At 43.9% G+C, this 25,946-nt stretch overlaps 2 protein-coding genes across 2 annotated transcripts; both read right to left on the minus strand.

Annotated features, from left to right (window-relative positions):
• Window positions 1-2,757: 2,757 nt before the first annotated feature.
• On the minus strand, window positions 2,758-9,228 carry lmod1b (leiomodin 1b (smooth muscle)). Its single transcript, XM_056273524.1, has 3 exons — window positions 8,633-9,228; window positions 5,428-7,236; window positions 2,758-5,336 (listed from the first exon to the last, which is right to left on the minus strand). Exons 1-3 carry the CDS (start codon window positions 8,903-8,905, stop codon window positions 5,310-5,312), a joined length of 2,109 nt encoding a protein of 702 aa, XP_056129499.1. The 5' UTR covers window positions 8,906-9,228; the 3' UTR covers window positions 2,758-5,309.
• Window positions 9,229-12,082: 2,854 nt separating this feature from the next.
• Window positions 12,083-19,076, minus strand: shisa4 (shisa family member 4). Its single transcript, XM_056275299.1, has 5 exons — window positions 18,847-19,076; window positions 14,545-14,722; window positions 12,791-12,909; window positions 12,371-12,565; window positions 12,083-12,157 (listed from the first exon to the last, which is right to left on the minus strand). The coding sequence occupies exons 1-5, from the start codon at window positions 18,929-18,931 to the stop codon at window positions 12,117-12,119; spliced, it is 618 nt and encodes a 205-aa protein (XP_056131274.1). The 5' UTR covers window positions 18,932-19,076; the 3' UTR covers window positions 12,083-12,116.
• Between the last annotated feature and the right edge of the window lie 6,870 nt (window positions 19,077-25,946).

Consider the following 25,946-nt stretch of genomic DNA (forward strand, 5'->3'; position numbering starts at 1 on the left):
TGCTGAAAAAAAAGTCAAAATGGCCATCAATGGTCCCGCAAAACAATACACTTTCCAGCACGTTGACAGGATGTAACTACATAATATTTCAAAACCACACTGTCAAATAAACTGCCTTTTTTTCTATTCTTCTCTATTTTTGCCTCACTTTAAGGCCATCACCAAAATATCCTTCCTTTCATCTTCATAATATTGCTAGGATCCATCCTATCCAAACAATGGTGAAATCCTAATACATGCAATTTGTATCCTCTAAACTAGACTATTGTTATGCCTTCCCCTTCTCTCAGGCCTGTGCAATTCAACCCTCGAAAACCTTGAGCAAGTTCAGAATGCTACAGCCAGAATTTTAACCTAAACAAGGACTTTTTATCCTATTCTATTCCTACACTATTCTTATCTCCCTGGCAACCAATTTATGCTAAGTCTGACTTGAAATTGCTGCTTCTGACAAACAGCTCTAAATAGTTTGGATCCATCCTGCCTATCCAACCTACTCTGTCACAGACCATTGTTCATACTGTTGCAACAAGGTCCCGAGACTCAAAATTCCGTCCACACTGAGTCATTAGTATGTGAAAGGAGCAGATTTGTATAATCTATAAAAAAAAGCAAAATGTATATTACTCCAAATTACTGCGACATCACTTTAAAAAAAATTGTGAGAGGAAAACTACGTAATCTACTCCTGTTTTGTTGATGAAATGAATGCAAGAAATTAATGAAAGCCATTTTATTTGACATTGTATTCTTACAATGAATTTATTCTCTGCATTTAACCCATCCTATTGTATAGGAGCTGTGGGACAAACTCCAATTCTTCTTTCCATTGCCTTGGTCAGGGACACAAACAGGAGTATTAACCCTTACATGCATGTCTTTTTGATGGTGGGAGGAAACCAGAGCACCCGGAGGAAACCCACAGAGACACGGGGAGAACATGCAAACTCCACACAGAAAGGATCCAGGATGGCCTAGGGTTCGAATCCGGGACCTTCTTGCTGTGAGGCAACAGTGCTAACCACTGGCCACCATGCCGCCACATAATATAATTATAACATAATATAATTATAATATAATATAATAATAACCACAAAAAAGGAATTGATGGGGCGTCTGGGTAGTGTAGAGGTCTATTCCATTGCCTACCAACACGGGGATCCCGGTTCAAATACCCGTGTTACCTCTGGCTTGGTCGGGCATCCCTTCAGACACAATTGTCCGTGTCTGCGGGTGGAAAGCCAGACGTGGGTTTGTGTCCTGGTCGCTGCACTAGCGCCTCCTCTGGTCGGTCAGGGCGCCTGTTCAGGGGGGAGGGGGGACTGAGAGGAATAGCGTGATCCTCCCACGTGCTACATCCCCCTGGTGAAGCTCCTCACTGTCAGGTGAAAAGAAATGGGTGGCGACTCCGCTTGTATCGAAGGAGGCATGCAGTAGTCTGCAGCCCTCCCTGGATCGGCAGAGGGGGTGAAGCAACGACCGGGAAGGCTTGGAAGAGTGGGGTAATTGGCTGGATACAACTGGGGAGAAAATGGGGGGGGGGGAAATCCATCCATCCATCCATTATCTGAACCACTTATCCTGCTCTCAGGGTCGCGGGGATGCTGGAGCCTATCCCAGCAGTCATTGGGCGGCAGGCAGGGAGACACCCTGGACAGGCTGCCAGGCCATCACAGGGAAATCCAAAAGAAAGAAAATAAAAAAGGAATTGATTATTGTGGTATGTCAACTCCTCAGCCATTTTACTCTACTTTTATCTTCCCAACTAAGTCTCATATATGTGTGTGTGTGTGTGTGTGTGTGTGTGTGTGTGTGTGTGTGTGTGTGTGTGTGTGTGTGTGTGTGTGTGTGTGTGTGTGTGTATGTGTGTGTGTATGTGTGTGTGTGTGTGTGTGTGTGTGTGTGTGTGTGTGTGTGTGTGTGTGTGTGTGTGTGTGTGTGTGTGTGTATATATACGTATATGTATCACAAGAAGAGGGAGCCAAGACTTAAAATTATCACCTAACACAAGAGAAAGTCTAGACTTACACTTCTTTCCTAAGCAATCCTATTACTGATGCAGAGACCAAGCAATAGGCTATACTCTGATCAAAATGTCAGTATCCTGATGGTCAACAAAATTACTTATCAGAATACTTTTGAATAATGGGTGGGACTATGCATTTCATCAGTGATAAAGTCTGCCTTAAATACACACGTTTGGCTTTTAACTAACTAGTCATCTCAACATTTTCTCAACAATTCCTTCACCTATCTGTCTCTCTCCAAGTGGGATCAGTGCTGTTGGTCAGAGGAGCTGTAGCTGAGAAGCAAACTGCTGGCCCATGGCCCATTATTGAGAACGGGAGAGGAATGAATTGCAGAGCATGTCTCCAGTGAGAAATGACCAAATATAGGCATTTTGGGATACAGAGGCTGTAGCAGGGTGATGGAGACTGGAGACTGGACCATTGCTGCTCAGCTCACTCTCGCCAAACCAGCCTGCTGCTGTTCAACTCGCTGTCTTTGGCTCCTGGGCTGGCTGGCTGGGGAAGCGCTCTCATGTTTCTATGTAATATTAAAAATGGTGTGCTAGAAGGAGCCAGCTCTTTGGCAGCAGAGGATGAAAGTCTCCAAACTTTCCTATGTTGGCTGCAGAAAAACAGACGCTATGTATTGTGCTGTGTATGATGATGTAATATCTTCAGATTCAACTCTACCTTTGGTTGTGTGAAGTAAAACGAGTACTACTCAGACCTCACAACGATGCATTACAAAACTCAACTTAGTATTTGAAAACAGATATTTCACTGGAATAAACATTACATAACACAGAAAGGTGAATCAATTCATCTGGACACAACGTTTAGTGGGAGAAACGTTTCTTCAGTCTCAACTGACTGCAGGTATCCCCCAACCTTATAAACAGCCTAGTTGCATAATGACCAAAACCAACAATTTGTTTAATATGCAAACTGGCATACTGAGCATGTATAAAGACAAACATTACAAATTGTACCTTGCAAGAGAACAGCATATTTGTCTTTCCTGTATCTTCAGTCCATTGGATTCAGCCTCTTGATTTGTCTAGGCCCGATGAATATTCCAAGGCAGAGGTCAGATACCACATGTTCAAGGACTAACTAATATAAGCCATATACCCTGCTTTGTTCCAGCTTCAAAGACACCATATAATTTACAAAGTTCTTTTAGATACAGGTGGGACAAAAACTGTTTTCAGTTAGTCTTTTTAAATGAAGAAGCACATGAAAAAGAACTCCTTGGGTGTGCGATTTTTACATCAGTGTGATGGTGATTTTATCATATAATTTACACCAGCATTGCAAGGATGTGACACTTTTAAAACTAGGAAAGAACAACATTTATATGACAGGCTAATGTCTTATCCGTGGCATGGTGGTGCAGTGGTTATCGCGGTCACCTCACAGCAAGAAGGTCCTGAGTTCGAGCCCCGGGGTCATCCAACCTTGGGGGTCATCCTCTGTGTGGAGTTTGCATGTTCTCCCCGTGTCTGCGTGGGTTTCCTCCAGGGGCTCCAGTTTCCTCCCACAGTCCAAAGACATGTAGGTCAGGTGAATCAGCCATACTAAATTGTCCCTAGGTGTGAATGTGTGTGTGTGAGTACGTGTGTGCGTGTGTGTGTGTGTGTGTGTGTATGTCGGCCCTGCGATGGCCTGGTGGCCTGTCCAGGGTGTCTCCCCTCCTGCCGCCCAATGACTGCTGGGATAGGCTCCAGCATCCTGTGACCCTGAGAGCAGGATAAACGGTTTGGATAATGGATGGATGGATGGATAGATGGTAACGTATTGTGTTTTCACAGTGTTATTGGTTTTGAACACCAATCTATTTATGACTCTAATATCACACCAAATGAACATGTTGCTCTAGCAACATCCAGATTTGATACAGGATGTGCATAATGGAAATATTGTATCCTAAGCAGCCTTATGGAACGTCATACACAACATTAAACCAGTGTGAAGCCAATGACGGACAAACGAAACAGAACACAGGAATAAACCTCGCTATCACACTGAAAAAAATGCTTATAGATTTTGTTTTCCCAAGTGAATTATAATGTTTTCCCTTGTGTAGTGATTTCAGCCAGGTTTAAAGAATTACATCGGTGACTTGCCATTGCAAACATACCATTATCTTTTATTGAAGACATACAGGCTCCGTAAGTAAGGCATGTGTATTCATAACAGATAGCCCTTTGTTACAACAGTAATCAGCAGAGTGCCAATCTAAATTGTTTTTTTAATCACATTAGAATAGTTTGAAAATGACACTTAAAAAATATGGAATAAGTCAACAAGACTTGCGTAAGGTTTATAGAAACCAGTTATAATTTTAGAAATCCCTATCATTGGGACATGTATGATGTATGATGTAAAATATCTAAGACATTCATTCACCCAGCCCAGAATAATATACCAAAAAAAAAAAACCAAAAAAAAAAAACCCCAGCCATTCCTACTTCCTAATGTAAGAAAAGAAAAGAAAAAAACAACTAAAGAGCACTTTCATTCTAGTCTTTTTTCATAGACCAGAATGTCACTGGGCTGCTAAGCAATGCGTTAAACCTTGCCTGAGATGTCTTGAGATTTGGCAATGAGGCACACTCATCACAAATTATCTTCTTTTACTTCTCTGTTTTATGCTGTTCTTCTTACTCAGTTGGTGTGAATTTCTGAAGTCAACCCCCCAACTTTTACAAATTCCCTGATATTTTTGCCATTTCAGAATTCCCAGTTTGTGCAGAATTCCAAGTGACAAGCATGAAGTGGATATCCTCTCCACTAATAAATAAATGGTCAAATTATCGTCCAATATATCTATGACTGATTTTTATAGATGAATTCATAGTTATTTTCAATCTCTTACCAAGCTCCCCCAACTCTCCCAACACACTCACATTCAGCCACATGCACAGATCAACATATTATATGATATTATATGCATTGTATAATCTAGTGCAAATAACAGGCAAAGCGTCAATAGAAACTTAAGACGAACACCAACTCATTCATGGCGCTCTCCACCGTGGCTATTAGAGACCCCTTGAATTGGTTATTCTCCATAATGTCTTTTTGGTCCAGTGTTTGAGGGGAGAACTCATAGTGAGGGCTACTCAGCAAACAAGTGAACATGTCATGTCTCACTTTCTCACTTTTTCCTTGCCCTGTCCCCATATATCCCACAGTACGGTTTTATCACAGCCCGTAAGCGAGTTTTTTTTTAAGACCTATGGTGAGATGTCAGCTCTCCCTTGTTCTTTTGTCTAGCTCTCTATTCCAATGAGACCATTACTGCAACCACTTCGGCACTGGAACCTGTGGGAGATAGAAATATGAAAATGTAAACACATGTTCATAGAAATGTACAGTGGCGATACTATCTCATCCATATCTTTAGTCTACATACCTTCTTGAGCTGGTCAATATTGCTTCCCCTGATAGAGGCAAGTAGTTGGTCCCGCGAGCTCTTACTGCCAGCTTTTCCATCCCGCTTTCTCTGTGACACTGGGGTAAGGGAGTTCCTCAGGGAGTCCAATTCCAGCATGGGAGGAGGGGGCGGTGGTGGTCCACCCCCAGGAGGAGGTGGAGGCGGGGGTGGCACTGGGCCTCCTGTGCCCCTCTTTGGAGTGAGCTTTGGTGATGGTTTTGGCGAGGGCATGGGGGAGGGCATAGGAGACGGTTTGGGGGAGGCCTTGGGTGAGCCTCTTAGAGAGCCTCCACTGCTCATCTTAGGTACCGCTAGTGTCTCCTTCTTCTCTCCATTAGCCTGGGCCTGCTTCTGCTCCTGCAGACGTCTCTGTCTCTGCCGGTCCATATTGCGACTTAATATGTTAGTCATGGTCATTCTGGGCCCGGCCAACTCAAAATGGTATCCCAGCTTAAGCAAGGTGGTGTTTTCTTTGAGAATCTTGGTCATCTCCATTTCCGTCTTCCCCCCGCAAATATGCCGTTGGTTGTGGAAGCGCAGCTCCGTCAGGGTGGCATTGTGCTGCAGTGCTTGAATAAGGGAGATGATGCCCTTGCCGGTGAGATGGTTGGAGTCAAGGTTGATGCTGGTGATTGTCTTGTTGCTACGCAGGGTGCCAGCTATGGCATAAGCCACGTGGTCGTCAGCCCGGCAGTTGGCCAGGGCGAATGTCTTAACATGGGTGTTGTTATGCAGGGCCTCCGCAAACTGAATGAGTGTTTTAGTCTTGATAACCTCTGAGTTGTTGACGTTGAGCTCGAGCAGAGAGGGGTCATTGTCTCGAACTTGTTCCATCAACTCATCAAACATACTGGAATCTTCATCCTCCTCCTCCTCTTCCATTGCCTTGCTGTTGGGGCTCTTGCTGGCGACACAGTTGCCAACTTTTTCGGTTCCTTCTGCCTTGTTGGGTTTTGACCCTTCCTTGTTTGCAACTTTCCGTTTAATGTCCTCTCTTTCCATTTTATTCTCCTCAACTTTTTTCTCTGCACTAGCCTTTGCCTGCCTCTCTTTCACGTTGCCATTGTGCTTTCCCTCCTCATCGTTCGCTTTCCTTTTTTCCAACTTTTCATCTTTCACTTGTATGTCACTATCGTTCTTCTCAGACTTTTGCCGCTCAAGTTTTGAATTTGGCTTGTCTTTATCTTCAGCTTTTCTCTCTTCTACTTTAGGCTTCCTCTCCTCTGGTTTATTCTCCTGAACCTGACTCTCTTGGACTTTGCTCTGCTTCTCCACCATTTTGGAGACGAGGCCTCTCGTTCTGATGTCCTCCTTTCTTTCTTTCTCCTTGCCTACCTCCTTTTCACTCTTCACTCGCAGCTTTGAGATAATGTCCTTAGTTTTGCTGTCATCCCTTTTTCTGCTGTCTTCCTTTCTCTCTTTCTCTCTGCTGTCATCTTTTTTCTCCTGTAACTTGGAGATCATGTCTTTCGTCTTGTTACCAATGCTCTCTCTATTCTCCCTCCTGTCTTTTAGCTTGCTGTCCCCACATTTCTCTTTGTCTTTGGTTTCCTCTTTAACGGCATCACTCTCCCGGCTGTCCTGCTTAGTGTATCTACCAGAGAGCCGGACCCGCTCCTCCTTAGAGAATTCAGGTCCTTTACTGTTTCTTTCCTCCCTCCTAATGTCTCGTTCACTTGAGATACTAGCTTGCCTCTGTAACCCAACTCTGTTGTCGTCATTCCCCTCCTGACTCAGGCCCATCTTCCTCAGGTATTCCTGCTTCCGGCTCTCCTTCCTCGGCTCACCCTGCAGATCGGAAGGTGTTGATGTTGTTATAAAGTTAATAAGGAAAATGCCTGGTTTAATGATATAGCAATATGAAGAGAAAAAAAAACCCAGGAATCTGATGGAGTTGAATAAAACTTTCATAGGCTGTAGTGATTAATTGTAAATGGTTAGCTCTTAAAACCAAAATGTAACCTAAACCCTAGTAGAAAAGATGGGCCATGCTTTACACAGGTAGATGAGAGTTGCTCTCTAAGGGGAATTGACCATGAAATTGGATCAAAATGATTTATGAGACATCCATTCCTTTTAAAGTCAAGCTGGACATGTTCTCTCAGACATATACAAAGTATTACATAACCGATGATGTAACACAGGATAACACAACTGCATCAGCAGCCATATCGCCGTACTACAAAATGGCTGCCCATCCACTGTGTTATTGTAAATACACAGTCTGTTTGGCAATATGTGTGTATGTGGTGAGCAAAAGGCTAGGGAACTCTTTTATAGTACAGGGATACATTAGCGGAGAGTAGCTTGCTAAGTGTTTGATTTGTGAGCTCCCCATCTGTTTTGCTGCGGGAGGCCAAAGGCCTGGCAGATGTATCCATAAAAGGCAGTGAGTGTAGGAGCAATCAACCGAGGAATTCCATCAGGCCGGGATTAAGAAGGTCCACAGGGCCGAAACTCAATCGACTGAAGTGCCTTTCCTTTAAACACAGCCTACAGCAAAACCTCTCGAGCCCCCTGGCTCCTTCACACCGTATCTGGGAGGGCTTTCCATGTCAAAAGCTGTCAGTGAAAAAACTTTTACAGTGTGACACGAGGATAAAAATAACAGTAATGGTAATGACAATAAGGTCCCTATGTTATTGGGAGGCTGTTTCTTCCCTTGTGAGAGGATGATTAAGAATGTGAAATAGCTGCAAGTAAGCCTCTAGGAGAGGGAATGTTTTTCCTGGCACAGAAACCAACTCTGGGGAGCCACTATTTATGAGCTGATGGACTCGGTGTCTATGAGGTCCAGTTGGCAGATAGCTTCAAACAAAACCAAAAAAATATCACTTGAAAGCTATACTTAGAATACCTAGGGAGGCTGGATGCTATGGGGTACATTATATGTTATATAGCCTGGATAGCCATATGTTGCAGAGACTCTTTAAAACTCACCTATCTGCAAGTTGTTTGAACAAAACAAAACAAAAAAAACCTTGGTGGAATCCCATTACAGACAAACGTGGAAGGAAAAATAGTACACAAGTTAAAATAACTTGATGCATAAAGACAAAGTTGAACCCAAAACTCTTGTTAACTCAAAAAGCTGTGTTCTATGTGCCAACCTAACACAAAGTAGGACTTAACACATTGGTCAGAAATGCATGGTGGAGGTTGAATTATTTCTTTGCTGACATACCTCAAATGACTGCTGTCTCAGACTGAGCCTCCCTTTAGGGTCACTCTCTCGTCGGGCGTCCTGGACGTTGTTGGTCACAGGCGGCGTCGTTTGGCTCTCACCATGGTCAACGATCTTACCTTCAGTCGGGTCAAGGTCGGGGACCTTCATCATATCCTTCTCCAGTTCCTCCATTTCCTCAGGGGACAGTGTGGACAGCAGGTTGTCCAGGTCCGGGTCCTCACTGACCTGGCGGCCTGTACGGGTCAAACCCCTTACTTTCCTCCTGGACATAGTTGCCTGAAAGCTGGGTTAAAAAAAATAAAAGGCGAGGCTGGAGAAGAAAAAAAAAGAAAGAAAAGAGAAACTGGATGTCTGTAGTGCCAGTAGTTGGGAAGGAGTGTGTTAGAAAAAAAATCCCTGCTTTCTTAGAAAATACTATGTTGTTATTTCTCCTCTCGTTGTAAACTGTTGAATATTCCCATAGGCCAAAAAGGATGTCCTGCTGTCCTGTCCTCCTCACCGAAAAGCCAGGGGAGGCATCAATCCTGTTGAAATCCTGTCGATGGACTCACTGGAGGCTGTGTTGCAGTCAGGGGTACCAGTGACGGACTGCAATAAACTCGCATCATCAAAGTAGACTGAGGCTGGGACATTCCTTGAAATCCTGTGAAAGTGCATGCCCATATTTAGCCCAGGGTATACAGTCCTTTAAAGGCAATGGGAAGGGCCCAGGTTTACAGAAATGCCAGACCATGGTAAAACAGCAAGACTTCCGCTTCCAAAAATCATATTGTTATTTTCATGAGGCTGTAGTTTCCGATTACTAATCATGAAAAGTATTGGTAAACACACGACGGATGAGAATTTTTAAAATACACTTGATGCCAAAGGAAGACGTGTCAGCTTTTGTTACGATGTTTTCCTATTAGCTGATCATCTTAAGCAAACATATTCTGAACATTTAGGAACGACAATGCAAGATTATTTACGACATACTGAAGAACACGTAACACAAATAAGTATGATGCAGGGCAAAGTGATTGACAGACTAACATTTGTTAAGAACCAACAATCATTTAAGCACTGTTTATTATAGACAACTAGATGTTGGTAATTAACTACAAAAAATGAGCATGTCTTTCAAGGTAATCTATGTGTAAAGTAAATATTTACTTATGGATTATATCTTGACTATTAGTTGGATTTGAAAATGTCTTTATGGACATCTAGTGGTCAAAACATGTAAACACATAGGACGCTTCGATTAGCTAATGAGGCTACAAGAAAACAAAAATGTTTAAAGATGAAATAAGACACAGTGGAACACCGTTTTGTTTACATTCCAAAGTTAAACTTTATGTTAATAGAAATAAAAACTTACTTTATATTACAATTTCACACCACCCATTTGACAATAGACAAAACGTCATATGGACAGTTCAACTGCACCCAGTGTTAACTCCATTAACCCACTCTGAATTGATCAGAAGCACAAACAGAAACACTTAAGCAAATATATGCCAAATTATGCCAGTGTCTTAGGCAGAAAACAACCGTGTTTTAATTGTGCTTTACAAAGGCGCGATTAATCTGTACACATGGGTATAACCATTCCCATAACCAAGTATTGTATTTTACGTGGTAAACACATGACAATAATTCACATGTTATTCATCTCAATGGGTATGAAACTGAAACAAAATGCAGCAGCAAGCCTAAAGGACTTGTTTGTGCAAATATGACTCTTAACTGCCACAGGATGCCGACATAAACTTCTGTAATTTGATCAGACAGTGAGAGAGAGAGCGAGCGAGAGAGAGAGAGAGAGAGAGAGAGAGAGAGAGAGAGAGAGAGAGAGAGAGAGAGAGAGAGAGAAAGAGAGCGAGAGCGAGAGCGAGAGCGAGAGAGAGAGAGAGAGCGAGAGAGAGAGAGAGAGAGAGAGAGAGAGAGACGCTTGAGACATTACGTTCTATAATTCAAGCGTCTTACAAGGGCAACACTGTAAGAGGGCTGTTAACTTGTCTGTCCAAGCTGGAAAACAGGAACCCTGACTTGACTAGAGACTGCATGTAATAACCATAAACTTACTGGAAGATGAGGAAAATGTAATTCACTTTTGAAAGCATGGTGATCTTTTTGGCTTTGTAGCTTGGCCAGAAGAGGAAAACCCGTTCACAGTAACAGTTGATCTCCATAATAAATATAGTACAATACCAAAGGGAAAGATGGCAAAACTTAGTGCTCAAAATGTAAGCTTTTATATTACAAAGATAAGACCTTTTTAAAACTCGTTACAATATGAGAAAATATTCAGCTGTATTCATTTACAAAATTGTTAATAGTTAATTATCGCTTTTTTCCTCACGGGGAACCATTGTAAGGCGGGACACTGTTTTAATCAAGCATCCTGACCGGCATCTCTGTTAACCTGATATGTTACAAGAAATAAACGTTTAACATAGACTTAACAGACAAACAGTTCAAGCTGACAGTGTTGGACATGTCTAATGACAATATAAAATTAGTCTAACATCTATTTCTAACTTATCAGTACTAGAAGAAGCAGGATGATAACCAGTAAGTTTGACGGGGTGATGTGCTAAGCATTTCCTTGCCTTGGCGACACCACTGCAAAATGACAAACGAGCGTGAAACTTGAGTGCTAAAGTTGGCATGGACAGTTGTCATTCAGGTATGGAAGATAAATTATCATTAAGCTGCCAGGTGTATTTACCCCAGTGTGCTAACTAAAAGTGATGGCTGACTTAAAGGATTCCAACACAAAATGGGAAGTACCATGCCATAAAAAAAAATGTTCAAGGACACTGGAAAAGACCACACACCATTTGAAAGAGAACGTTCTCCATCTCTAAATTTTAACACACATCCTCTTTCTCAGGATTTGCTTTTCTCTTTTACCAACAGACTTGAAAAACATACAAACATGGGTACAAAGATGTCACATTTCATATGGGGGGAATGTAGATTGGTGTCCAGGATTACCTTTAATGCAGCCTTCGACAGTAATTGACTAGTTTTACATAACACCAGCGAAGTGACTCGCCACCCAACTTCCATGATGCATACATCATTTCACTATTCCCTTTTTGCCCCCCGTCTCTTCGGTAATGACCAGTGACCTTCAGGGTAAAACTCTTGTTTCTGAGGTGACTCTGCATGACAGCAGAGGAGAGATTACCTGCTTACCTCACCACAAGGGAAAGTGTAACTTTCCCTCAGTGAAATAGGTGCAGGTTCTGGAATTAAATTTGACTAATGCAAATTTTGTTTTTAGCAGAACAAGATTATAGCTAAACAAATGCCTGAGAAGAAAAAACACTTAAAAGTGCCTGTATTATTTTATTTTTTCTTATTATTTTCTCTTTCTGTTAAATCCTACTGTGTGTGTGTGTGTGTGTGTGTGTGTGTGTGTGTGTGTGTGTGTGTGTGTGTGTGTGTGTGTGTGTGTGTGTGTGTGTGTGTATTTATGAGTATGTACCCCTCAATGGCCAGGGTACTGTGGTGGAGAGTAAGGTGGAGGAGCTGAAAAAGCAACAAAAAAGAAAGTTATTTCTTCAATATCCTAGAAATTCTTCATATCTTACTCAAAACACACATTTATTCATTATAAACACTATGAAGAAAGCCTTGACTAAAATTACCATCAAAAAGTTTTATTCTTGGAAAAATGACTAGTACTAAGACTCTAAAAATTCAGAAACAAAATCAAGTCCTTTGCTAATCCTATCATCCTACCCTGGCTGTGTACAGGGTCTGCCATTGGATAATGGGGATAGGATCCAGGCTGCATCATGGGATACTGCGGGGGCATGCCGGGGTACTGGGGTGCCATTCGGTAGCCAGGGTGTGGATATTCGGTTGATCCTAGTGGCTTGCCATAGGCATCATACATGGGCTCCACCGGATAGCTGGCCATAGGAATCTGCTGGGCTGGAGGTCAACAACATGCACTTTATTGTTAGAGCAATACAGTTTACTCCCGACAAAAAAGACCTTCGTTGCCAATTAAACAATGAAGTGTTTGTCTTTTGTGTGCATGTGTATGTACGTCACACAGAGCGAGATAAATAGAGAAAGCAAGAGAGAAGAACAAGCAGGGACAAGGACAGTAAGTGTGTGTATATGTGTGTCTGTGTGTATTCGCATAACTTTTACCATCATAATGCGTCCTGCCCCTTTGTCGTTGCCGCCTCTCGTAGAGATAACAGCAGCAGCACACCATGATCACAACAAAAAGAAAAATGGAGGAGGCAATACCACCTATGGTGGTGAGACTGAGGGAAAACAAAAGGAGAGAGGGGGCAACACAGTTAGAACAAGAGGAAATGAGGATGTGTGTGTGTGTGTGTGTGTGTGTGTGTGTGTGTGTGTGTGTGTGTGTGTGTGTGTGTGTGTGTGTGTGCATTTTCAGGGGGACAGGTCCGACCTCAGTTTAAGCTCATATGCCACTCACAACAAAAAGAATAAAATGATTTTTCTCCATGTCCAATCTTGTTTTGTTGGGTTTTTGCTTTGGAAATCATTAAAGGGGTAGGGATGCACTGAACAAAGGAGAAGCCTCTCTTTTAGAGCCAGACCCAGGGTAGTGTGTTATACAGCATATCTATCATCTATCTATCTACCTATCTATCAATTCATCCACCCACTCATCCACCTACCCATCTATCTGTTTATCTGTATGTCTGCTTGTATGTACATATGCTTGTATGTTTCCATCCCTCCCTGTCAATTTATCTTTATTGCTCCCTTTCTAATTCATTGACCTCACAGACTAAGCAAAGCAACAAATCTCTCTACTTCATTGGCACACTGCCACCTGTCAGTCTTATCTACTGTCAGGGTTAACAAGCTTCTGGAACCCTGCCTGGCACTGGAAAGTGATGGATGGTTTCCAGTAACGCACAGGAAACTGCTAGGTGGCAGCCTGTCAGGTACAAAGTTGCTTAGACTGGTGTTATCACAAATCTCTCACAGTGGACCTGGGATTAATCCACTTCTAGATGCAGAGATAGCTGACATAACAGAAGAACTAATGAGGAGGTACAGCACTTTGGGGACCCTAAGCAGAGTCAGTCAATTGTGGCCAATGGGAACTGGCCCCAGTGAGTGTCCAGACTTTGAGATTTACAGCTGAAATAACAGCCTCGTTCCTATGTGTGACTACTGTGGCTAATAACACAAAGTTCTTTACATTAAATCTAGAGAATGACGTAGATATAGGTTTAGATTGTTCTCTGCCCATTTTTAAACAAGATCACTTTTTTTGACAAGGGGTAGGCTATCTAAATGGTGTTCTCACTTTTATTTCAGCATCAATCACCCTTTACATAAAGCATACCATATCGGGAATTAACATGATTTCATTTACCTTTAATAAGACTCATGTAACTGTAATGGAGATGACTTTGGCCTGAGGAAGAATAACCAAAAATAACCTAAAATGTTGACTGTAAATGTGGAGAAGCAAGGTCAATTCACTTTGAATTTATTTGCTTGAAAAACAACTCAGAAACTGAAAGATGTTTATTAGATAGTCTACCCCATCTTTTCTATTTCTATTTCATTTGATTTGGGGATCCGCTGCTCTACATGTGCCATTCACAGCAAAGCTCCAACATTGTTTGATTATATTTGTCATGGCATGAGATGGTCTAGATAATCAAAAATTAAAAAAAGAGAGAAAAAGAAAAAAGAAAGAAAAAGAAAAAAGAAGGAAAAAGAAAAAAGAAGGAAAAAAGAAGAAAGGAAGAAAAAAATACAAAAATACAAATTAAAAAAAAATGCAAATGCATTTATAACTGCGGTTAAACACCCCTATATGTTCCAGTATACAATTCATTTATAGGTACAATGTAATGTCACATATACTCTCTTCCCCTCAGTGCCCCAACTTTTAATGCTGTCCCCACCTCAACTGGAAGAACATGCAGTGTTTCTGCTCCCCCTCTGTGATCATCTTGAAGCCATCCAGGCAGCAGTAGCGTCGGTGGCAGTCCCCACAGCAGAAGGTAATGAGAGGACAATCAAAGCCATTGTGCCACGTCCCATTTTTATCCACGTACCACAAGCAGTCCTCATTGGCACCCACTACAAGACAAGTTTAAGGTTATTGACAGCCATCTTTCTGGGATGGTCAACATAAGGACATGGACACAATGTTTGAAAGTAGAAAAGAAAAACAAGGAACATCGAGCATTATTCATATAATCATATGTAGGTGCACCTATGACTGTTCAAGTGGCAAGAAATGTAATTTGCAACTAAGTAAAACATAAGGTAACCAAGGTGTGGGAAGAGAAAAAACGACAGAGAACATGAATTAAAAAAACGGAGGTGGATTTGAGAGCGAGAGAGACAGAAGAGGCAACTCAGACCTCAGTTCAATGTTTGATGTATTGCCTTCCATACTTTCTATTCTGCCCACATACACGTATCAAATAAAATCTCATGCATGCTCCCTCCAAATCCTTTTTTAAAATTATCAGTTTGTTTGGTGTGTGTGAAATGGGTAAATAAATAGAGAGGCAAAGCAGCTATGATCTGATGATTAGCATGCACAGAAGGTCTTTGATACTTTCTATCACTGGTGAAAGTAAGGCAACAGCTAATCCATTAAAATCCAAGTCATGAACCTTTTTGCAGGTTCTTATCTTTATGTTTTCCATCAGGTAGGACATTCCTGGGAAAAATGACACAGCACAAAGCATTTTACATCTCCATCGTAGCAACTAAATGCTGAAAAAGAAGGCAGGTAGCTGCAAGTCCAAAGAAGAAAATTGGTTGTGACAAATTAGCAGATATGGTGGACTGAGCTCACAGTATACCTTTATCAATAGATGCAACAACATCAGTAGCTCAAACTACCGGGGAAGGTGCTAATGTGACTGCAGCTGTATTTCATGTTGAATGGATCTCTGGGAGAGGGCAGCATGGTGGTGCAGTGGTTACCACGGTGGCCTCACAGCAAGAAGGTCCTGGGTTCGAGCCCCAGGGTAGTCCAACCTTGGTAGGCATCCCAGGTTGTCCTCTGTGTGGAGTTTGCATGTTCTCCCCATGTCTGCCTGGGTTTCCTCCACGTGCTCCGATTTCCTCCCACAGTCCAAAGACATGTAGGTCAGGTGAATTGGCCATACTAAATTGTCCTTAGGTGTGAATGTGTGTGGGCCCTGTGATGGACTGGTGGCCTGTCCAGGTTGTCTCCCTGCCTGCCGCCCAGTGACTGCTGGGATAGGCTCCAGCATTCCATGACCCTGCTTAGGATAAGCGGCTTGGATAATGGATGGATGGATCTCCTGGAGCTGAAGAGGCTGTGCATAAATTACCATTGATCAAAACAGGTGTCAGGAAGGTAAATAGTAGTATGTAAACACTCATGTTCGGCCCATCTCCACCCACTCACAATTTGAAAAAGGCAAAAAAAAAGTGCCGTACAGGACAGTGGAGGTGCTGTTTTAGTAGAACTTCTCACCCCAGGGTCTCACAAGTCGAGAGTTTCGTCGGCTAACACTGGTATGTAGCCTTTCTATTCACTTCATATTTAACCAGTTTCACTCACTGGATCCCACATTTTGTATACGTCACACGGGTCTCGCAACGTTGATGCCTCCGTATGACGTAGACAAATCGGAAAGAGGGGCAATTGACCTTTCGTAAAGTACCGCCCCAGAACGGTGCTTGTCCAATCCTACCTTAGCAACGATCCATCAAGCTTTCAAACACACAACAAAATGCTGAAACGGTGTGCCTATGGGATCTGCAAATCGGATACTAGCTATCTGAAAAGTTTGGAGGGGTGTAATTTTCTTTCCCTTCCCGAAAACCGGAACGCAAGAAGCGCAATGTCGGTAATAGATTTCGCAGTATAGCAGACCCCATGGCCAGCTTAATCCATCCAAAATCAACAAAAATACCTGTCTGCTCCAAGCTAAGCTTGCTTCTAGCTATGATTTATAGCTAATACAGCTAACGTATTATTACTGTTACTTTTACCCACACAATGCGCTGATTTCTTCCTTCATATTTTGGTGTTTTCCGGCTACTTCCTGGATAGTTCTGAAATGCTTGACGGGCATAGCAACAGTAACTAAGGGGGGCGGGACTTTGCGAAAGGTCAATTGACTGCAATGTGTGTTTTACCCCGGAAGGAGAAAGCATCGATTTTCTTTCTCATAGTGGCCATGTGATGCATCGCGGTTTTTTTTTATAAAAATGTATCATGAAGGCAAATAGTTTTGCCATCCTACCAAAATACAAATGGTGTCAGTTCACAAAAAAGCAACAAAAAAAAAAGTTTGCACCCTCTTTCAACGAAGATGACAGATCAGGATTGTAACTTAAAATTCAAAAGTTTTTCTTTTCTCTTTCAAAATTTGAGAAAGCTGCTCAGCTTCTCAGTTACAGATTCTGTTTTTTTCTGCCCTCCAGAAAAGGTTTTATCTATTTTGAACACGTTATGGCTATTCTTTTTGTTTTGACTGTACTTCATATTTTCTGGCCAAACACATTCCTGACACATTATTCAGCAACTGCCTGTGGCATGGGTTGAAGGCTGAAGGGCATTCAGGACTTAAACACTGCGGCACCCTGGTGGCTCACCTGGTAGAGCGCGTACCACATAAGGCTGAGTCCTTACCACAGTGGCCCGGGTTTGAATCTGACCTGGGCCCTTTGCTGCATGTCATCCCCTTTCCTGTCTCTCTCTTGACTATCGCTATCAAATAAAGGCGAAAAATGCTTAAATACCTAGTGGGACAATGTGAGGTGAAGCACAGAAGCAAGTTAAATCCTAACGTAAAAGACAGTACAATTTACATCTGCAAAGATTAATACAGCTCTCGAAATAGACAGAAACGTGAGAAATACTTTTCAGCCTATGAGATCAGCAAAATGCAAGACTGCTCTATATAGACAATAAATGGGTGACTTGGTAAATGGGGCCCTCGCAGAATGCTGCAGTTTTTTAAAATATATCGCTATCAGCATTGCCTTGCCTTAATGTCACAAATACATAACTACTGATTATATCATTATATCATCAAATTCATTTTTAGCGGAGCAGCTCCAAATAACACATCTTGGTGAGATCATAAGTTTGAGTCTTTCATTTGTGGCTATGGGGAAAGACCAATCCTTAAGCCTATACTGTTGGAGCTATCCCATGGCATAAGACTGAACGGAATATTTAAGAATGAGTAGGTTTCTCCGTTTTTGGGGGGGTGGGGGGTCAACCCGGTACACATCAGAGGCACAGTACTCTAGGGGAGGCTTATGAGCCTGGTTCTCTGATGTGGGCAGCCACAAGTGTGTGAGGCATTATGCCTTGTTGAAGTAACATGGTTTCTCTGTGCACTTAACCTTGCAATTAGTTATTTGCAATGTATAAAAAAGTCCCTGCATTCACACTTTCTCCCCTGAAATATGGATTCTGAACAGTCAAGGAAACTTCATAAGCAGCTGTCTGTTTAACCCACTTCTATTTATTATTGTCTGTTGACCCTACTGAACTAATTTTGGACGATGGCCTTCAAGTGCCAATGCTGAGGACGGTGACTTTGCACTTACGATGATTTGCACGAGCTTCAATGCTCGTGCAAATCATTTCAAATCCGCACTAACCCATTTATATGATGTGAACCTGACATGTTGAACAGGTCTCTTTTTCAAAGGTAGTTTTAATCAGTTTGGGAGAATTGAGTCGCTTTCATGGTTAAACCTTTAAAAATAGATTTGTTCAGTGCAAAACGAGTAGCGTTCAAGATCGTAATCGTAACATTTTATTACTTAAGCACTAATAAATGGAGACACGAAATAAAGCTAATGCGTGATATAGGCTACTGAAACATGGGCTAACATATATACTTAGCTAAACAATAAGCTTCACCTTTCTGGTAACCGTCACCAGGCTAAAACCATGCAGCTAACCTAGTTTTTTGTTTTTGAACCATCACGCAAACACAACGATATAACGTGTTTGGTACCATAAATGCACGGACTGGCAAGGCTTGCTTTTACTGAGCTGATGCTCAAAAGACGGGGGAAAACACGCACGCAGAGAGAGAGAGAGAGAGAGAGAGAGAGAGAGAGAGAGAGAGAGAGAGAGAGAGAGAGAGAGAGAGAGAGAGAGAGAGAGAGAGAGAGAGAGAGAGAAACGTAGCATGGCGGGGATGTTTTGTTTTGAAGGGATCTCCTGCCGCGGCCTGGCGTGATCTTACCCTGAGGAGCGGAGAGGAGGACGGTGAGCGTCACCAGAGCCGATGCGATAGCGGTCATGTTGCCCATTGGAGACAACGTCCTCATCCCGATAAACTGCAAACGCAACAAATAAAGCGTGGGCGTGTTCGAAACTGCGGCTCCGTTTTACAGCGGTGCGTCTTTTGTTTATGTCGTCTGCGGAAATGCGTTAACTTATTCAAGTTCTGAAATAGCTCGTCGGGATGGACGAGTCGATCACTCATCCGTCGAATTACACATCGCGTCTGTGTGACGCCGTCCTCCCTGGGCTGAGATGAGCCCGAGAGAGGCAGAGCGCCTCCCCGCCGGCCCCGGCGAAAAGAAGAACAAACGTATCATCGTCCATCATCCGTGCGGCCGTTCTGTCCATTCTCTCAAGTAAAATGATCTCCCGCAGCATAGCGCACCCCCCCCCCAATTTTTGAGCAATTGCCCAATTTCCTTATTTTATTAGGTTTGGGCCATACCGCTGTTTGTGCCCATTTCATTCCACGCACTCATAGAAAACTGTAATGTCCGTAGACGCCTTGTCTTACTGACATAAGAACAATTCAAGAACGAGCCGACTTCGTAGGTTCTTAACTGTGTAGCTTTTACTAGCGTTCATCCGACATACAACCTTCATAACATGCGCTTCTAACTTCCTGTATACGTCACGCGCACTGCACGTACACCCGTGAGTAGGTCAAGTTAAACACGTGACCTTTCATTCATTACATCTCCCCCTCTAAGATGATTTTCTAACCTGTATATCACCCCCCTTTTCACAAAAAAAAAAATAAAAAATCCCCCACAGTACACAAGTCCATACGCCTCACAAATCCAGCCGGATTGCTGGCTTGCTCACCCTGCCAGAGCGAGTAACATATGGTGTGGAAGTTGGCCTTTCTGCTGCTCGGGACTCATCCATGTTTCCATTCTCCCCTGGAGTGACATGGTCAGGATCCCTAATGACAAAGGTGAGTGTTTTAGGTGTGGCCAACAGGTGGCGCCTGTTCCTTCTGTAATGTTCACCTTGAGCTGTCTCCACTATGTAGGATCTGGGAGTGGAGCTCTGACTGTGAACAACTGCTGGCATTGTCCATGTTTTCTGTCCATCAGGTTTGGTGAGTACTGCGTCACCCGAGTTCAGTGGGCGCAGTGTCCGCACGCCGTTCCTGCGGTTGTAGTAGAAAGCCTGCCTCGATTTGGCTGCGGTGTCAGCGGTTTTGATCAGTTCCTCTTTAGGCCAGGCCGGTTTCAGGTTATGCTGCAATGTGGGTAAGGTGGTTCTGAGTCTCCTACCCATGAGCAATTCCGCTGGACTGGCTCCAGTGGAAGAAGAGGGTGTAGCTCTGTATGTCAACAGGGCGAGGAGAGGGTCTTCCTGCCTTAATATGCTTTTGGCTATCTGAACAGCCCTCTCTGCCTGTCCATTACTCTGGGGGTAGTGTGGGCTTGAAGTCACATGGATGAAATCATAATCCTCACTGAACCTCCTCATCTCTTCTGAAACTAGCTGTGGCCCATTATCACTAACTACAATTTCAGGGATACCAAAACGTGCAAATGTAGCCTTCAGCCTAGCTACAACCTGACTGCTAGTAGTTGTTGGTAGATTTAGGATCTCCAAAAACCTGGAATAATAGTCAGACACTATCAAGTAGTTTTGCTTTTTGTACTCACACAGGTCTATGCCAACTTTCTGCCATGGTCTGGATGGGAGCTCACTTGACATTAAAGGCTCTTTTCTCTGTGTGTTCTTGTGTTCTCTGCAGAATTGACATTGCTGTATCTTTGTTGTAATGTGCTCTGTCATTTTGGGCCACCACACTGACTGGCTAGCTCTCTCTCTGCACTTAACTATCCCCTGGTGCCCGTCGTGTATTCTGTCTAAGATCACCTCCCTCATCTCTGTGGGAATGACGATACGACTGCCTCTGATGACTAAACCATCTACCTCAGATAACTCCCCTCTCACCTGATAAAAGTCTCTGACTGTCTCCGGCACTTTATCGACATACTCAGGCCAGCCGTGTCTGATGAAGCCCAACACTGTCTGGAGCTGCAGATCCCCATCCGTGCTCTGTTTTATCTCCTGCATCCTTTGAGGTGTGGCAGGCACCTGGCACACGATGGCATCAATGTGCGCTGCAACATCATCATGAGAAGCACCATCTCCGTAGCACTGCTCTGGGCCTCTGGAGAGTGCATCAGCCACAGCTAAAGTTTTGCCTGGTGCGTATTCAGCCACTGCGTTGAAACGCATCAGCCTCATTAACAGTCTCTGGCACCTAATGGGCACATTATCCAAGTCTTTGCTGTTCATGAGAGGCACTAGTGGTTTATGATCGGTGACAAGTCTGAAATTGTCAAGCCCAAACAAGTACTTCTCGAACCTTTCACATGCCCAGACGCTGGCTAAGCACTCTTTCTCGATCTGTGCGTACCTTGTCTCTGCGTCACTCAGCCGTCGGGAGCAGTAGGCCACGGGCTTCCAGTGTTCCCCGTGCTGCTGGAGCAGAACGCCTCCCAGCCCGTAGCTGCTGGCATCTGCTGACACCACCGTAGCCTTAGTGACGTCGTAAAAGGTGAGTACCGGGGCGGTGGCGAGTGCTGCTTTAAGGTCTTGGAATGCTGTGTTCTGTGCAGGTCCCCACAGCCACTCTGTCGTTGCTTTAAGCAGTCCATAAAGCGGCTGACCTACAGTGGACAGCTCTGGGACGTATTTTGCCAAATAGTTCACCATCCCGAGGAACCTCTTGAGCTCCGTCACGTTCTGGGGCTGAGGAAAGTTCTCTATTCCGGCCACTTTGTCCGGGTCAGGTCTGATGCCTGCCTCGTTGATGATATGATCAAGGAAGCGGACTTGTTTCTGTTTGAACTTGCATTTCGCTTGGTTCAGTTTGAGACCTGCTGTTTCAATGACCCCCAGCGCCTCTGCTAGGCGCCGGTCATGGATTTCCTCAGTCTCTCCATGTATAAGGATGTCATCCATGTACACCTCTGTGCCCTCTAGCCCGGTCAGAGTTTCCGCCATCTTTCTCTGGAAAATCTCTGGAGCACTCGTTATACCAAATGGAAGGCGGCAGAAAGCATACCTCCCAAATGGGGTGATGAAAGTGGTGAGCCCCCTGCTGTCTTCATGCAAGGGGATCTGGTAAAACCCACTTGCTGCATCCAACGTTGTGAAGAACTTTGACCCTGCGAGCCTTGGCATTATTTCCTCCATAGTGGGCAGCACGTATTTCTCACGTTTCACCGCTCGATTCAGCCTCCTGAGGTCAGCGCAGCAGCGAACCTCTTTCTTGTTCGGTTTCAGCACCGGCACCATAGCGGCGCACCATTCTGTGGGCTGAGTCACTTTTTCAATAATGCCCTCATTTTCCATGCGCTGCAGTTCTTTCTTAACCAGTGGTACAAGTGGCAGCGGTATCCGTCTGGCTGTATGCACCGCGTATGGCTGGGCACCCTCCACCAGAGCTATTTTCACTGGGTCTGTTTTCAGCAGTCCACTTGAACCGAAAACTCCACTGACCTCATTCATCCGCTTCACTAGACCCATCTCCACTGCCTCTGGACGACTCAGCAGACAGCTGCCTCTCCCCTTGATCACATACACTGGAAAGGAGTATTGTTTCTCCTTGTAGTTGGTTGTGGCTTGAAACTGTCCTATGCAGCTGATGTTTCCACCTGGGCTTATGAAGCATGTGTCAGGAGGTCCCAGTTTTATGTTTGGCTTCAGCTTTTTAAATGTCCCTTGGTTGATAACAGTAGCGTCAGCCCCCGTGTCAATTTTAAAGGTTATTGGTACATCACTTATTGTTAAACTAACAGTCCAATCTTCCTGACTGCTCTCTTTGCCAACTTCTCCCAGAAAGTACAGCTGTTTAACCTCTTCAGTGACTTCTCTCACCGCTTTAGAGTGACATACACGCTCCCAATGTCCCTTTTTATGACACTTGTTGCACTTACTGTTCGTTGCAGGACACTTCCGCTCATCGGTGTGCTGCGTCTTGCCGCACCTCCCGCATTCATCTACTTTGTTGGTTGCCGGACTGCCGCCACCATGACGCTGTCCGCCCTTTTTGTTTTGGCGTTCGTCCCGCCATCGGACAACACTGACGTTAGCCAGCTGGGCCTCTGGTTGGTTAGCTTGGAGGCTGAGCTGCTTTGTTATTGCCTCCGCCTGGCGCACTTGTTCAATGACTTTCACCAGAGTAAGGTCCGCTGTGAGCTGGAACTGACGGGAGAGCACCTTATCTTTTATGCCCACTACCAGACGATCTCCGATATGTTCATCCCTCTTGTCCCCAAACTCAGTGTTCAGACAGCTCGTACAATGTCCGGATGTACATCTCCGCTGTCTCTCCTGGCTGCTGGCTACGTTGATAGAAGCCCGCCCTCTCATGGATGATGTTACGGCGGGGAATAAAGTAGCCGTCGAACTTTTTCAGTACGATATCATAGTCCACTTTATCACCCTCCGCCGCGAAGTCAAACGAGCTGAATATCTTTTCAGCCTCGCTGCCCATTGCATAAATCAGCGAACTCACTTGAATCTCCCCGTCGTCTTTATCCAGCTTTGTCGCGAGCCTGAAGCGCGAAAACCGTTGTCTCCACTCCGGCCATTCAACGGGGCAGTCAAACTTGAATTCACTCGGCGGATTAAACTTCGGCATGACCGCTCGTGTTCCGATACACAGACTATTCTGACACCATGTAATGTCCGTAGACGCCTTGTCTTACTGACATAAGAACAATTCAAGAACGAGCCGACTTCGTAGGTTCTTAACTGTGTAGCTTTTACTAGCGTTCATCCGACATACAACCTTCATAACATGCGCTTCTAACTTCCTGTATACGTCACGCGCACTGCACGTACACCCGTGAGTAGGTCAAGTTAAACACGTGACCTTTCATTCATTACATCTCCCCCTCTAAGATGATTTTCTAACCTGTATATCACCCCCCTTTTCACAAAAAAAAATCCAGAATCTATGAATATGCAAATTATTTCCAACCCTAGTTCAACCTCCCTCCGCCACTCGCCTGCAGTGCATATACCCACCTGCTCGGTGCTCCACGGAACACGACTCGACGCTGATTGGACCATGATATTCAGACGCAGGACAAACTGTCAAGAACAGCCACAGCTAGCATGGCACTGTGGTAAAATGTGATTGAAAAATTGTCTTTTCCCTTTGATGGTGTGTCGCCCGATATGCCCTAAGGAACAAACCGCCCACGATAAATAGTCTTATATTCCAACAGTTTTATTACAAACTATGACTTTTAAATTGACAAACATCACGTGTGTAATTCATGGCACCATTCAAACGGGATCCAAAAAAAAAACTATTTGTCTCTCGTCGTTGATTACCGTGGGGGACACCGGAAAGGGAGGCTGCGGTAAGGGTAGCCGCAGGTGGTTTTGCTGATGCTAAGGTTACACCAAAAGGCTCTTTGCTGCTAGGAGTGAAGCTAACGTTAGTTTGCTGCTCCCAGCCTGTTTTTAGTAACGTAGGATTTCACTTTCGACGCTCTGTTGTGCCATCTTCTGACTCTGTTCGTGTTCTCCTTGTGCCGCCCTTTTGGAGGCAGGCCAACATTATTCTGAGGCTAATGTAACGTTAGTTAGACTAGCCGCCGACAGAGAAAAGCAGGGAGGCGAGAACAGGTGAGTGTCACGTAGTGACCCAAGGGTAGTGCAGTTTTTTAGGGCCATTATGAATCCCCCCAGAGAACCTGATATGCAGAAGGCAGAAAGGAGAGGCAGCTTGTGACAAGTGCCGCTGCGCAAGAAAAAGTCACGATACACCAGAGTAAAATATAGAAGTACCGATACAGCGTACCAGTGAGTACCAGCCCACTTTTAGCCCATTATCAGTTAATGGGCTAAAAGTAAATGGGCTAAAAAGTGCAAAACACCGTTCTGGTCATTAGAGAGATGCCTGATGAATGCATAGGAGCTCACTGTAAAAGCATTGGGAGTCCCTTGCTACATTTTCTTAGAGGTGTGAATTTCAATTTTAGTGTGAGGACTTTAGACACTCTTCAATAGTATGGCAAGATCTCTTTAAGAAACTGTTGATCTTAGGGAAAAAATATGGACATCTCTAGACTGCTGCTTTCCCTCTAGGTTCTGTAAAAAAAAAACGATGTTTTTTAAAAAAATCATTTTCTACATTGTTTTGGTGAACCACCTCTCCAAGAGAAAAAAAATTATTCAAAAAAGATTAATCAGAGTCATTATGCTCATATTTAAAAGTTGACTTGCTATTCGTCTGCTTCAGACCTGGGGAAAGAGCATTAAAAAAGGACTACAAATACAGTGCATCCGGAAAGTATTCACACCCCTTCACTTTCCCCACATTTCGTTGATACAGCCTTATTCCAAAATGGATTAAATTCCTTTTTTTCTCTCATCAATCTACACACAATACCCCACAATGACAAAGTGAAAAAGGTTGTGTAGAAATTTTTGCAAATTTATTAAAAATAAAAAACTGAAATATTGCATGTACATAAGTATTCACACCCTTTGCTATGACACTCGAAATTAAGCTCAGGTTCATCCTGTTTCCACTGATCATCCTTGAGATGTTTCTACATCTTGATTGGAGTCCACCTGTAGTAAATTCAATTGATTGGACATAATTTGGAAAGACACACACCTGTGTATATAAGGTCCCACTGTTGACAGTGCATGTCAGAGCAGAAACCAAGCCATGAAGTCAAAGGAATTGTCTGTGGACCTCCGAGACAGGATTGTATCGAGGCACAGATCTGGGGAAGGGTACAAAAATTTTTCTACAGCTTTGAAGGTCCCGAAGAGCACAGTGGTCTCCATCATTCGTAAATGGAAAAAGTTTGGATCCACCAGGACTCTTCCTAGAGCTGGCCGCCCAGCCAAACTGAGCAACTGGGGAAGAAGGGCCTTGGTCAGGGAGGTGACCAAGAACCCGATGGTCACTCTGACAGAGCTCCAGCATTCCTCTGTGGAGATGGGAGAACCTCTCAGAAGGACAACCATCTCTGCAGCACTCCACCAATCAGGCCTTTATGGTAGAGTGGCCAGACGGAAGCCTCTGCTCAGTAA

This window comes from Lampris incognitus, chromosome 2, assembly GCF_029633865.1.
Source record: "Lampris incognitus isolate fLamInc1 chromosome 2, fLamInc1.hap2, whole genome shotgun sequence".
NCBI classification, from domain to species: domain Eukaryota; kingdom Metazoa; phylum Chordata; class Actinopteri; order Lampriformes; family Lampridae; genus Lampris; species Lampris incognitus.